Genomic DNA, 15,414 nt, shown 5'->3' with positions numbered 1-15,414 from the left:
GAGCCCAAGAAAGTGCTTTGCACATAACAGGTAATAAACATAATCTTTCAAACAACTATTATTAATGAGCACCTGTATTAGTGTGGGTTCTCCAAGGAGCAGACACCAAGGTGCAAGGGTTTTGTTAGGAGAAACATCTGTGAGAAAACATGAGGAAGGAGCTGGGGAAGGCTGGGAGAGCCTTCAGACCACCACGCAAGTGAAAGAGAAGGAACATTAGGTGGAAGTGTCCCCAGCTGCCCTGCAGTGTGAGGAAGGTCCAGCAAGACCAAGGCCATGAAGGTGTCCTTGAGCCAAAGCAACCCACGCTAAGCAGGCCCTGGTCTTCCAGGAATGAACCTACCTCACTATCCCTGAGGCACCCAGTCTTTGGCTGTGAGAAACCTACACAGGACTTCACTGCCAGTGCGTTGGTGAAGTTCAGATCACAGAAGCTGCAGTTCTTGATCAGAAATGTTTCCTATGGCTGCAGCTCTGCAGGTTGCTCTCCCACGGCCACTCTGGCACTGGTCATCTGGTAGACCCTGGATCTGGAAGTGTATGCACACATGTCCTTCTGCATCGCAGCAACCTTGTAAGGTAGTAATGATCATCCCGTGTTCACCCATGAAGAAATTCGTAGTCGGCAAGGTTCACTACCTTTCCCAAATGAAAGCCAGTATGAAGTGTAACCAGGATTAAATTGCAGGTCTGTCCGATTCCAAAGCGTATGCATTTATTGAATGAATTAATTAATGCATTAATAATGAATAAATGAAAGGGAGTAACCTAGATGTATGGGAGGCTTAAAAAGACAAAGACAAGCGCGGTTAGAGGTTTAAAGCTGATGCACTGAGAAGTAAACGGTAAAGTCACTCAGCTAATAGGTAGTAAAAATGTATTTGAAAACGCAGATTTCCCAGCTGATTTTTCTCTAAGTTCTAACATTTTTGTGTAGTGCGAGTTTTTATTGTATCTATACATACATATTTTATGAGGGAAAATGAAGGTCGACCCCACAAGAAGCTCAACTTTGTTCACGGTTTCAGTCCCACTTATAAAACTGAATAATTAAAATTATATGCAAATTCACCTGTGTACTTCAAGAGAGGAAGAGTTCCTTACACTATGACCTATATTTGTTCAGCTCCATGGAAACCATTTCATTCCATTATCCACACACAATTTACATAAAACTAAGGGGAAAAAAGGTAAGAGATATGGAGTGGCACAACCTGAAAGGGAACAATAGGACAGCATTCATTACTGAGAAGTGGAGGGGAGCCCAGAGGTATTTGCTGAGCCTGCGCACGGAAAAGACGCGTGCGGTGGTCATTGTGACGCTGTCTGATGGCATGAGGTTGAAGGAAAAGAAATAGTCACACTTCTCCATTCCCAAACAGGCAGCCAGACAATTGAGATCCCCTTGATCAAGTCGCAGGATCTTGTTTACACACCAATAAGCCATGTTAAACTGCAAAATAGGAACAGCAACAATTACACACACACACACACACACATACACACACTGCACATCATTGCTCAGCTACTGACTGATTTCATCAAAAAAAAATAGGAAAGGAAGGAATAATCCAAATGACCCCGGCCCTGTTGCTGCTTGAACCGCTGAAACCAAACAGTCGTGGCGTGTTGCCAGAATTACAGTTACTTGCTGGATCGCTCACTTCCTTAGGCCGCAGAAACCTGGCCACCCCATGGGCCGCAGAAACCTGGCCACCCCATAGGCCACAGAATCCTGGCCACCCCACAAACATTCAACTGTGCGCTCAGGAAGGAAAACCGGGCTGCCACCTGCCTCTGTATTTGATCATCCCATAAATACTGATGACCTAATATCTTCTCTTTAAAAAGAAAGTGATCCTTCCTCCTCTTGCTCTTTTTTTTTTTATTTTTCTCATGGAGTTTACTGTTCTGTAGCATGAATGGGGTCTCTGCCTCTTTCTGAGCAAGGAAAATGGCTCTTGCGGTGGAAAAGCAAGAGCACACACATCCGACCTTGGGAATGTTTGCTCTGTGTGTGTGTCTTCCACTTGAAGTAAACCGGGCCTGGATTTGGATGTCACGGAGTTGAGAAAGAGGCGTGCTGTGCCCGTGGAGGAGAAGCCGACTGAGCGGCGACACTTCCCTATTTGCCAAGCCAAAGCTGCTGCACAAATCCCACACTGTAAAGGGGAAGGGGGGGAAAACGGCCTCATCCAGTTCTGCCGCCCCAGGGCTGAATCAGATACACCTGGGCTTCAACAGCAAACCTCTCCCAGGATGTGAACTCCTAAGCGTGACATCAGCAACCCAGTGCGGCCCAGTACATTTGCAAGGTGTGACAGCTTGAGGCCAAGGTTATGACCCACTTACCAAGAAGCGAACTGAATTAAAGACTTCATCTGATTTGATTTAGAAAGGACTTCCTTTCCAGGTTATATTTTTTAGTTTTGTTGGTTAGGACATTTGGTGCGTAAGAGGGTGCAAGAGCTGTTGAGGTGACAGTGATCACTGTCTTCTCGAATTGACCTCCAATAGCTCTTGCTTTTGAAATAAACAGGCAATGAAGGTTGTAGGCGTCCATAAACATTTTCTCATTTTCAGATTAGTGGATTTCTAAATGCCAAAATGGCAGTTACCAAAACCATAATTCATTCTAACTGGTAGAAAAATCATGTGATCAAAATCTGTGTATCATTTATTGCTTTCATCATTGTTAATTCTCCCAGAAAGACAATGATCATCTCAGCTGTGGTTTTCATTTCAAATGAAGACAGCCATCCTAATTAGAGCAGATAATGTTTTGTTTTTCTATTTTAAAAGGAACTTAAATAGGTACTGGAGCAATAAAATGCAATTCTGGTTCGGGGCAAATAGTAAGAAAACTTGTCGATATAAACTGATGCACACTGAAGATCTGTACCAAACTGACATCAATTTCAAGTGAATTGTATAACCAATAGTTTTAAAAAGTCTTTCAAAGCTGAATTACAACACTCCACATGAACAAGAAGAGCAAATAGTCTTAGTCAACTCAAATTTTGTTTTCCTGATTTCACGGAGGGTCAGTTAATCTCCTAAGGACACTTAAGAAGTATTATTCTTTTCCACTGTAGCACAAAGGGACAACTTCAATGCCAAGCTAAGAGGTTTTGAATTACACTCAGTGTGTAGGAAAGGTCCATTGAAAGTTCTGATGTGAAACAACGACTTAGAATCTAATTTGATGACAGTAAAAAAATAAATGCAAAGAAAAAACTATAGAGGACATAGAGATTATTTTAAAAACCAGTAAAATAAATAGTACTGATTTTAATCAAGAAGGTGCCAAGAGAAAGGAAGAGGCTGACCGGAGAGGTAGTGGAAGTAAACTTTTGAGAACTTAGCGATTGATTGCATATAAGAATTGGGACAGTCGGGTGTGCCTGGGTGGCTCAGGGGACTAAGCGTCTGCCTTCAGCTCAGGTCATGATCCCCGGGGTCCTGGGATGGAGCCCCTCCTCCGGCTCCTGCTCAGTGGGGAGCCTGCTTCTCCCTCTGCCTGCCACTCCCCCTGCGTGTGCTCGTGGTGCTCTTTCTGTGTGTCAAATAAATAAATAAAATCAAAAAGAAAGAAAGAAGGAGAGAAAGAAAGAAAGAAAAAGAGAAAGAAAGAAAGAAAGAAATCTCCAAAGATTTTTCAGTCTCCTTTGATGAGACTATTTCCCTTTCCTGTAATCTTTCTGTTGTTTTCTTCTAAGTTAAAATTGTTTCCCCTACGTATCTGCAAAATGCTATAGTTAAAACCGGACTTATTGAAAGAAAGAAAGAAAGAAAGAAAGAAAGAAAGAAAGAAAGAAAGAAAGAAAGAAAAAGAAAAAAGAAAGAAGGAGGAGGAAGGAAGGAGAGAATGGTGACAGTGGGAAATGTGAGGCAGTTTGGGGAGGCGGAGAGCAAGTTGCATTCTCATTATTTCGGAACATGCCGCCTTGAGACTTGCAGGGCAGTGGACAGTGCAGAGCAGAAGCTCCGCCGAGACAGAAGCATGGCAACAACCACGCGGATTATCCGCCTCGAGTGGAGGTAAGAGCGCGTGAGCGTGATATCGCCAACGTGGACCAGAAGTAAGGAGACTGACGAGGACCAGGACCTGAAGCTCAGAAAACACCCACTCTGGGGAACGTAGAAGAGGAAAAGGAAAAGGTCGGGAAGAGTGGTTGCAGGTGCACGGACAACGTCGGAGGCCCGTCTAGAGGTTCATTGGCAAAGCGACGGAGCGAGGGAGCGCGGAGGCCCTGGAGGCTGCACCCCGCGAGTGGTGGGGGGGGGGTCGCTGGGCAAGGGCGCCTCGAGAAGTCGGGGTGGCCGCCCGCAGCCCACCCCGAAGGAGGGCGAGGCCTTTGAAAAGCGAAGTCAAGGGCGCTGTTGTCCGGGCAGGTGCGCACAATGTAACACGGAAGACACAAAGAAGGGGCGGGGGGGATGCTTGATGCTCAGAACCAAGGAGGAGGCACAAACTGAATTTCGAGGGTGTAAGAATTTTGAGCTTGAGCTGGGACAGGAGAGCCTGGGGCCGGGAAGGCGCCGCGCAGGCTGCGGCCTGGAGGGGAGACTCTGGGGGCCCAGGAGCGAAGGACCCGGCGCGGCCCGGCCCGGGGCTGCGGCTTCCCCACCGCTCGGGGGTAGTGCCCCCGTGTGTTTCCTACCCCCATTTCAGATCCCGATTTGCCTTCAAAATCATTAGATAAACAACCTCCTGGATAATAAGCTAACCTGAAGTTTATCCTCTGCAAGGAGGAGCTAACCTGTATCCATTCTTCTACAAATTGAGAGGTTCCAAACTCTCACCAATTACCACTTTTGAAAGAAAAAACTAAAGTGTTTGTTTCTTGCTTTAATTAAACATGCTACCAGCGAATCAGGAAAATCAGTGCTGACTCCGTGGAGAACAAGAGTCTTGGCAAGCTACATCTGGCCCGTTCAAATTGCTTCTGTCATTGTCAGACCCTGTTGTAGGACAATATATACCATTGTTTTCTCATCCTACATTGTCACATCCTGTTGCTCTGCCTGAGTCTGCAGGTGCCAAGTTACGCCCTAAAGAGGGATGTTTTCCAATGGTGGGTCTGTAGCACAGCTTCATAATAAGAACCTTAGTTCCAGATGAAAGAGCAGATCTGGGAAGTAGGCTTCTAGAGCAAGCACACTGCCAAAGAGAACATGCTAAATCAAAAGTGGAATAGAGGTGGATTTTGAAGGTGGGCATATGACCAGATGAACATACGTGATATGAAATCTTTCTTTGGAAATGTACAATGAAACCACCTTTGCTGGAATCTCTATTTTTATCATTAAAAAGACACCAAATGTTTAGTTAAGAGTGTGTCCCATGGCCTACCTGACAAAAGCATTATAAAATTCTGTTAATATAAAAATATATATATCTGGAGAGAACTTTCTTAAAGGGAAAGTCTAACTCCAAGAAATCTGATTGGGAAGCACAGGAACTATGCCAAATCCCTCAGGACAGTCTATTTTTCTCAAAGGAACCAACTTCCTGGCATGATCACAAAGACCAGCCTGGAGATACTAGTCTAACTCAGTTTCCAGTCACCGTACGTGTGTCCTATTTAAACTAGGAAGGTAGAAAGGAATACTGGAGAATGATCTCAGTCCCACCCTATGAATAGCCAAACACACCATCAAAGGGGACACTCTCCCCCTCCTTTCCTTCCTCCTCCTCCTCCTCCTCCTCCTCCTCCTCCTCCTCCTCCTCTTCCTCTTCCTGCTTCTGCTAATTCTGCTTTCTCTTTCTCTGTTCTCAGAGATGATCCACACTAGTATTTTATTGCCACGATGTTTAAATTCTTCATTCAAACCCAACCAAGAAATTTTACTTACTCCAATATTTGTGTAAGTATTCTACTTTAGTTTTCCATGAGGAATAGTTTTACATCTTCAGCTTTTAAAAAAACTTAACTCCTTTATATAACAGAAGATATCTACTACCTAACTCTCCAAAGATTTTTCAGTCTCCTTTGATGAGACTATTTCCCTTTCCTGTAATCTTTCTGTTGTTTTCTTCTAAGTTAAAATTGTTTCCCCTACGTATCTGCAAAATGCAATAGTTAAAACCGGACTTATTCAAAGTAAAATTGTAATCAGTGTGAGAGTGCCACCGCACACACTCGAGAGCTCCCTCAGGATTGCGGTGACTTCCACTCAGCCTGTATGTAGCTTGCATGGGATTTCGTTCACTAACACTGTGAAGCAATAAGAATGATGGGGGATCCCAGGACAGGGTTGTTCTTCCATTATGTACAACACAAACATGTCACAAGCGCAACAAGCTGATAAAGATAGTTAACAGATTCCCAAGCTATGGGATAACTATAGCTTTTAATTTTTCAAAATGTGAGGCAAAGGCCACTAGTACCACTGGTAGCCCCCCCAAATTTGGGGTTGTATCCTTTCATAATAATAGCAAGAGTGTAGCTGAACACATGATTGACCATATTTCCCAGTCCCCCCTTTAAGTTAGAGGTGGCTGTGTGACTTAGGTCTCTCCAAAGGAATATGAGAGGAAGAGATATCTCCCATTTCTGGATCTGAGCTTGAAAGAGAATGGGCATGTCTTTTCTGTGTTCTTTCACCTTCCATCTGCTGAATGCAGATGATAACGAGGCCTTAGGGCAGTGGACACTTTGTCCCATTGGGGACGTCTGGAAATGGCTGGAGACATTTTGACTGCCACGAAGGGGCAGTGGGAAGAGCTATTGGCTTCTGGTGAGTAGAGGCCAGGGATGCTGCTAAACAGCCTACAGTGAACAGGACAGCCCCCTGTAACAAAGTCAGTACTGCCAAAGTTGAGAAACCTGACTTTTGGGGATGACAGAGCTTTAATACTGAAAGATCTGTGCAGTCCTTTGGGTGATTGCACAGAGCAGAGCTACCGCCCGCCTAAGCACTCTCCAGGACCATCGCCAGAGCTAGACATAAAGTTCTATTGTGTTAAGCCTAAGACATAGTAGCCGATTTATCATCACAAACCAGCTTCCCCTAAGAAGGACGCTGAAGAACGTGTAAATGTCCATATACCAATGACCTTGAGCACTTACACTATAGGTCCCCATCAAACCTTTCCTCGTTGTTTTTTGGTTCCTTCACAGACATACTGGCATTTTAAAATTATCTTACGTCCTCACATGTTTGCTTCCACGGGGCGCTGTTATTATCTGTTTTCAGGTTTCTTTGAGTTCATTGCTCCTAGTGAAACACAAGCTCCGTGGGGGCAGGGCCCACGCCCCTCTTGTGCAACAAGATATATAGAGAGAAAGGTCTTAGAATTATGCTCATTATGGAGTTGGCCTTACAAATATTGCTTAAGTTAATAAATGAATTTCAGAAAAGAAGATTCGAGAAAGAAAAACAGTCTGTAAGATGAGTCTGTGAGAAGCTGCTTCGAGCAAATTAGCTGAAAGTTATCAAGGGCTCTTCTTCTCAACACTCATGAAACTATGTCTCAATGAGTCAGTCCAGAATTTTGCGTAGGAGTAACCTCATAGTCACCAGATTATAACCTGTAGGATCCATCACCTTGTTTTTGAAAAAAAATCAGACCTTAAATAATGAGATCATCTGGTCCCGACCATTAGCAAAACACTGATCTTCCTATTTTAAGGAGATGTATTGCAAGCTCGTACAAATGGAATTGTAATCCTGAAAAGCACTGACAATTCTTGATTCTTTCAAGTTAGGAGGCAACTCTAGAAAGAATGTAATAGTCCCTATTCAGCATCCCTTTCTGACTCTAAACAAGGATTTTCACCTGTGAAGAAGAGAGAAAAATAACATAAATAAGTCACATTCAGAAGACCTTTAAATGGCAATTAAGAGACACACCTATGACTGGTGATTGATGGCGGGTGCAATATGCAGTTAACTGTGGGATAAAACAAACACCTCAACCAGCGCTATGTACACAAGAGACCTCGGTGAATGGAGTGGTGTGTTTAGACAACGATTGCTAGAGAACAGTGTACCCATAGTTAGCTCGTTCCTGGGAAGGATACGCTATCAAGTGTTTTAGATTAGGAAAAAGCAATTTCGTTGTTATTTCTTGCTGACATGGAATCCTGACTTCATTTAACTTAGCAAGTTTTGTACTTTCTCTGGGTCTCTATTCCAGGGCCCAGAAGAGACACTGCAATGCATAAGGCTGCCGACAGAAGGACACCAGCAAGGCACAGGAAATCTGAATAATCTTCAGTGGCTCAGAATTGAATGGAAGCTAAGCTGCAAACTCATCATTCAAGGTCTCCTATAGTCAGAGTCCAGTCTACCTTGGCTGAATGAGCTTCACAGATTTTTCCCCTCAGTTGAACTCCTTCCGTCACTGTCTTCCAACCACATGGCGCGATGGCATTTGCACAAGCTGTTCTAAAACAGAAAGGTCACAGGTGTGCCCAGCTGGCTCCGACGGGGAAGGCTGCGACTCTCAATCTTGGGGTCATGAGTTCAAGCCCCATGTTGGGTGTAGAAACTACTTTTTAAATAAATACATAAAATATTCTTTTAAAAATGGAAACAGAAAGGCCACCATTCACTACTTTGCCTATTGAAGAATGCCTACACATTCTTCAAAAGTAAATTCTAATTATACCTTCTCACACCAAAGACATCTCTAGCTGAGGATAGAGAAGCCTAGAGTTCTCTCTCCCTCTCCATCCCCTGAGATCCTATGGCTACTAAGCCTGTTTTACTTCGCCTCGTTTCTTGCAGTGTCATCTTAACTGCTGTTACCTTAAAGAGTACAGGAAAGTGCTGCCTTATTTAGCTCCTCACGGGGTATGTTCTGGTTACTTGGGAAGTTGGGAGAGAGCAAGTTCCATGTGCTGCCGTGGTCTGTGTAGCATATATAGGTCAGGAGCACTCGAGAAAGACGTAAAGAATTTACTGATTTGTACATTAAAGAAGAGATGTCATAAAAGCTTTCCTTACATGGGTGTCATTTAAGAATAATGAAACTTGAAAGAATGTGTTCTTAAAGCAATAGGAAGCCCAACTAAGGACCCTGAGTACTACTATTAGTGCTACAACTTGATTATATTAGTATGCTCTTAGTACACTACTTTCACTGATGTAAATTAGACATCCAAAGGTCATGTTCTGACCTTAAGTGGATAATTTGGTGTGGCTCCCATTGCATTTGTTTAACCAACTTGGTGCACTGCCCAGTAGAACAACCAGGACAACGTGGAACGTTAATACCTGTTACTTGGCACCGATGCAGCTATAACCTGAAATAGCCTTTGCTCCCAAGTGCTTCCCCACCTGCCAAAGGTAGATCGAGCTCTCTCCAGGGCCCCAATGTTGTCCTGAGCTAAAGTCACTTTTAAACACAAAAGTCTCCTCAAATATTCTGAACCATGGCCCTTATAATGAAAAGCTGTGTTAAGGGTCTTTAAAAAGATATTTAGGTTAAAAGAAAGATTGCATCCAAATTCTCTTGCTGATGGCCACATGTAACTCTCACGTTAGATCGCTAAATTAATGTGGTACTTGATCTTCCAATATTCTGAGAAGAAACTTCCTCAAAAAGATATCGAGGAAATATAATACTGTACGAGCACCAGCGTTCAGTATCTATATTTTTTAAATTTCTGCATAGATCAAACATGGTAAATCCATGATTTACAATCAGAAACTAATATGAAGAAATAAAATCTCAAGAGTTTAGCACTGAATAAATATGCCTCTCTACAATGATAATATGGCTCATAGTAGAAAGCGTCCGTTTCAAAATACAATGGTTTAGAGCCCTTCCATAGTCAGTCTGTTTTAAAATGTTCTCCACCTTTCATTATTCTGTTGACCAGAGTTTACCTGTTTATGAGTCTAGGAGCCCTCCCTGAATTGTGACTATACAAACTTAAATCACATAATCCTCTCCCAAGAACACAGAATGTCGAAGGTAGGAAAATACTATATTAATAACACAGCAGTCCCTTCGGCCTCCCCCTTCCCCCGTGCAAGCAGTCTAGGGAGCGCGTTCAAACTGTTCAAACTGCACAAGAATACGGAGCCAGACACACCAGCAACTTCTAAAGAAAGGGCACCTGCAGATTAATGCCTGTCTGGTTATTGTGTGATCATCTTCTAAGAGAAAGAAAATTTGCATGTTCCCGAAGTAACCGAGGGGAGCCCGGGTCGGCCAGCCCCGTGCCCCCTGCAGCCTGAGCCCCGCCGAGGAGGCCGCGCCCCGGGCTCCGAACCAGCTTTCCTGGCCTTTCAGGAACATGTAAATGAGCCCGAGGCCATCAGTGTCACGACGACCAGACCAGAATTCCCTGGGAGGAAAAATACGTGAAGTCACGCTGCTCTTCCTTATCATGAGTTTGTTTTCATACAATTTATGTATTAAAGGACCCTCTAGTCAATGCCAAGGGATGCTGCAGCGCCCTGCGAGCCGGGTGTTCAGACGAAGGCAGGGCGGGGCGCAGCCGCGGACAAGTCCCGAGGCCCCCCGAGGCCCCCCGAGGCCCCCCGAGGTCACCTGTGGGTAGGCGCGCTGACCTCGGCCCTTCCGTAGCAAGGGCTTGAAGAGGACTGAGCACCTGCGCTAGGGCCTGGGCCGCCGCCGCGCACCTTAGCGATGGAGCAGCTCCGCCTTGCACGTTCCCCACCTGCTCCTAAAGCCGCGCAAATACAGAAAAATTCCCTTTACGGGAGGGTATGGGCGTTTCTCGAAGAGCCCGTCACAAACTTTTTCAAGTCACGATCTTTTTGAAATTCTGGTAAAGTTGGGAACAGCTCTCTTCAGGAAAATTCTTAAATTTACGTACGCACAACAAGCTCATTTCCAGTGATTCCGAAACCCCCTGAAATTCCACGTGTGGTTATGTAGGTGCGTGGAACCAGGCCAAGAGCCAGGGCCTTCCTTCATGTGGGGTGGAAGTGGAGAGTGAAGAGCCGCAACAGGATCACTGGGCCTGGGCAGGATAAACTACTCTCTTGAAAGGGACTGAAGAATTCCGAGCCTCTGAATTTTTCTCTATTTCGCACTCCCTTTCTTTAGCTTCCTCATTCCTTCAGATGAGGGTCAAAGACTCAGATATTGAACTTTCCAGAAACCACCTGGAGAAACCACTGCACATTTCATTTGCCAGAGGGGGTCACTATGCAGCTAACTGTTCACTTACAAAATAAAGCACACCTTTGTTCTTTTCCATAACTGTGCCCAGAAGAATTACTTTAAAATGCATTTTCCACACTATAAAGTGTGTCCTAACAAAACACAATATACTCAACAGCAATGTGATTACTGTGCTTGTAAAACAGTTGGTGTTTTAGCAATACGCCCTTAAAAAAAAAAGTATGCTTGGAAAAATGGATTCTGTTTCAACAGTTAAAAGGACATAATTATTTTTCTGCTGCATAACAATTTTTAAATGTTAATGAGTTAAAATACGGCACCAAAACAGCTCCCATGTAATAATACAGTGTATCTTTTGGCTGCCTGGTCCCCTTCCTTTGTTTTTCCCTCAATGATCAAATAATATGCAGCCACCAGAGAAGACCACAGGTATCAAGCAACTATAGCATGACCATCACATGGGAGGGCTTGGTCTTCGTAAATTTTCCGTGGGTTCATATAGACTAGAGTCTCTCAATGTCGGCCTCATAAACAATTTGGGTCTAATGAGTCTTTGCTGTGGAGGCTACCCTGTGCAATGCTGAATGCTCAGCATTCCCTGACCTCCACCCACTAGAGTCCAGCAGCACCTCCACCGCCAACCTCAAGCCATGACCATCAAAATGTCTCCAGATAATGTCAAATGTCATTGTCCCCATTTTAGAATCACTGATATAGACCATAGTTATAGAAAGGGAATCACAGGTAATGAAGAATGCACTGGATTCTATACCTAAAAGATCCACCTACCAGACAGGGGGCTAATTTTCTACAATTATATTTATCTAATATTGTCAGCATGGTCAATGGCAGGATTCCTGTCCATTAAATGAGTTACCAGGCTCATCAAGTAAAAAGTAATTGATTTGCAAATTCAACAGTATCATACAGCAAATAAAGAAAACCCTAAAATCTCTTAAATGCCCCCCCATACGTGTCTGTTAAGAGCCTAGAATATGCCAGCAGGTGGGTTCCTGCTGTAAAATGACGGAAGCATTCTTACTTTCAAGGGCTCTCAATGCCAATGGCAATATCGGGTAAGGAAATGGGCAACCCTGGTATACAGTTGTGCCACATCTAGTACAACTATATACAGTGCTGTATAAGGTACGTGCTATGGTGAGGGAAGTAGCTGGGGCTCTTTCACTGGATTTAAGAGATTTAAAGAGATTCCCGGAAGACATTCTGTCTCAGCTGAGACCTAAGGAATAAACAGAAATGAGGAAAAGACACTGAGAACGTGACTAAGAAGCTGGGATGGCATGAGAGGTGACCCAAAGTGGTCATAAAGCATGGAGTGTTTAAATATTATAGTAACCGATTGATTTGTAAAGAAGTGAGGCTGGAGAGGAAAACAGGGGCTAAATCATGGAGGAAACCATGGAAATGGAAAGTTTGAGGTTTCTTGCAAGGCAAAGGGAACTCACTGAATAATTTCAAAGGAGAAAGCAGAATTAATAGATTTTTGCAGGTACATCACTCTAGCTACAGTAGTTGTGTTAGTCAGGGTTCTGCAGGGAAACCGAACCAATACGAGATACGTGTGTGTGTACTTATATGAAGAGAGACAGACAGAGGGACAGACTTATTCTAAGGAATTGGCTTATGAGATTCTGAAAGCTAAGTCCCATGATCCACGCTCTGCGAGCCTACAACCTGGGAATCCAGTGACGCAGTTCTAGCCCAATTCCAAAGGCCTGAGAAGCAGGAGAGCCGATGGTGTAGCTCCAAGCCAAAGGTAGTTAAGCAGGAGAAAGGCTCTTACCCACAGGTGGTGAACGATGGTGAGCCAATTTGTGACCTCAGCTGATTGGATGAAGCCGACCCGTGCAGGAAGAGCAATCTGCTTTGCTCAACCGATTTACTCTCATCCGAAAACACCCCCACAGAAACCAGAATAACATTTAACCAAATATCTGGGCACCCTACGGCCAAGTCAAATTGACACACAGAAATAACCGTCACAGTGGCAAATGTTAAAAACCAAAGAACGAATCCAGGGAGTACACAAGAAAAGCAGGCACAGTAAACTAGGCCGGACATTATAGTGACCTAAGCAGCGAGCAAATTTCACCACCCGTGTTTTTATTAGAGGTCATAGCCTGGCACGTAGTAGGGGCGTACTGAATATGTGAACTTAGTATTTGTCAGATTAGTGAGTGAATGTGAGTGAATGAAATCAAAAACATTTTTTGAAGTTTTTTTTCATTGAATCGCTTGGGAGGTAGTCCCATGTGCCTGTGATAACATGTCTACCTCTTAATCATTTCATCAGTCCTGCTCAAATCAGAAAGCATTTAATGTTATTCCAAAGCTTGAGGGCTGTCAACAGTAAGGCTGGTAAAGGTGTGATGAAAAAGACAGTCCCAGGCGCTGTAGGTGGAGCTCTGGAGAGCAATCCGGCGCCCAGGAGCCTTGGACGCGTTCCTACCCTTCGGTTTAGCAACTCTCCTTCTAAGTTTCTATTCTAAGGACTGTTCATTACAGGGGAAAATGAAAGCAACTTAATCTCTAACATGGAGAACAGCACTAATTAGTAGCCACCCAGTAAAAATCTTGTTTTCAATGTCAGTTTGGTGAAATAGACAATGCGTTAAGAATTATGTTAACAAATTAAAATACAAACCTCTCTATATAATATAATCCTAACTGCTCATTCATTTCTTCCCAGGCTTATCTACGATAACTGAGACAGGAGCTCAGCTATGACTAGTGAGGAAAATAATCTTAATTCATAAAATATATATGTACACATAATGGTGAGGGCTTAGAAATGTTTAGTCATTCACTTTTTTACTGAAGTTAGACTCTGCCAGCTAAAGAGCCATCCAAAAAAAAAAGTTTTAAAAGAAAATGAATAGAAGAATGGATGAGTGAACGGCTATTCCGAACTGCAAGGACCAGCCCTGCGCGCAGGGACCCTCAGGGCTGCGTGGCCGCATAGACGAGGACCGGCTCCCGAGGGCCAGCCGCCCCGTGGTGATGGGCACGTGCTGCCCGGGGGGGGGGGGGGCGGGTGAGACCCTGGGACGGGAAAGGCAGAGTTCAGTTGAGCAGCACGTTCTGTGCACCGAGTCACTTAACCCAATCGAGGTAGTTGTCACATTTCTGTCGAACCGTGAAGCGGCCTCAAGAGGTCTGGTGCTCAAGGCCGGGGTGCGAGGCTACAGCGCAGAACGTCCTCTCAGGGGTGGCGCCGGGACTCGACCTTCGTCCCCCGTCACCCCTCCTGACTCGCGGTCCGCTCCTTCTTGCCGCCCTCGGAGAGGCCGGGCGCTGCGGCCGCGTGGGCCGAGGTCGCGGGTCCCTTGAGCCAGGCGTCCCCGCGGGCCCAGCGGCTGCGCGCCCTCCTCGGCCCCGCTCCGGCGTCCTGGTGCGGTGCACGCCCCACTCCCCGGTGCAGTGCACGCCCCACTCCCCGGCGCTCCGCTCCCCGGTGCAGTGCACGCCCGCTCCCTGGCGTCCTGGTGCAGTGCACAGCCCGCTCTCCCACTCCCCGGTGCACCAGTGCAGTGCACACCCCACTCCCCGGCGCCCCGTTCCCCGGTGCAGTGCACGCCTGCTCCCTGGCGTCCTGGTGCAGTGCTCTCCCCACTCCCCGGGGTCCTGGTGCAGTGCTCCCCCGCTCCCTGGTGCAGTGCATGCCCTGCTCCTGGGTTCCCCGGTTCAGTGCTCCCCCATTCCCCGGCTCCCCAGAGCAGTGCATGCCCTGCTCCCCGGCATCCCGCTCCCTGGTGCAGTGCACGCCCCACTCCCCAGCTCCCCGGCACCCCAGTGCAGTGCACACCCCACTCCCCGGCGCCCCGTTCCCCGGTGCAGTGTACACTTGCTCCCTGGCGTCCTGGTGCAGTGCACGCCCCGCTCCCTGGTGCAGTGCATGCCCTGCTCCCGGGTTCCCCGGTTCAGTGCTCCTCCATTCCCCCGCTCCCCGGAGCAGTGCACGCCCCGCTCCCCAGCATCCCGCTCCCTGGTGCAGTGCACGCCCCACTCCCCAGCTCCCTGGCGCCCCAGTACAGTGCACGCCCCACTTCCCAGCTCCCCGGCACCCCAGTGCAGTGCACACCCCACTCCCCGGCGCCCCGTTCCCTGGTGCAGTGCACGCCTGCTCCCTGGCGTCCTGGTGCAGTGCACGCCCCACTCCCTGGTGCACTGCTTGCCCTGCTCCCGGGTTCCCCGGTTCAGTGCTCCCCCATTCTCCAGCTCCCCGGTGCAGTGCACGCACCGCTCCCCCGCGCCAGGCCCTCCTGACGCCTCGCCCATCT

At 46.3% G+C, this 15,414-nt stretch overlaps 1 protein-coding gene across 3 annotated transcripts in view; it reads left to right on the top strand.

The window, feature by feature from the left end:
- Positions 1-13,976, top strand: part of LOC144304624 (uncharacterized) — a 31,203-nt gene extending 17,227 nt beyond the window's left edge. For 2 of the 3 annotated variants that reach the window (XR_013371551.1, XM_077883133.1), the window contains exons 2-3: positions 5,784-5,871; positions 8,147-8,551. Coding sequence is in view for 2 of the 3 variants with exons in the window: in XM_077883133.1 (XP_077739259.1) it covers positions 5,784-5,871; positions 8,147-8,174 (116 nt within the window). In the remaining variant the exon portion in view is untranslated. Of the gene's footprint in view, positions 1-5,783; positions 5,872-8,146; positions 8,552-13,823 lie in introns of those variants that run through there. The other variant, XM_077883134.1, reaches the window with a different exon arrangement.
- The last annotated feature ends 1,438 nt before the right edge of the window (positions 13,977-15,414 follow it).

This window comes from Canis aureus, chromosome 34 (assembly GCF_053574225.1).
Source record: "Canis aureus isolate CA01 chromosome 34, VMU_Caureus_v.1.0, whole genome shotgun sequence".
NCBI lineage: Eukaryota > Metazoa > Chordata > Mammalia > Carnivora > Canidae > Canis > Canis aureus.
This window is presented reverse-complemented; position numbering and strand designations above follow the sequence as displayed.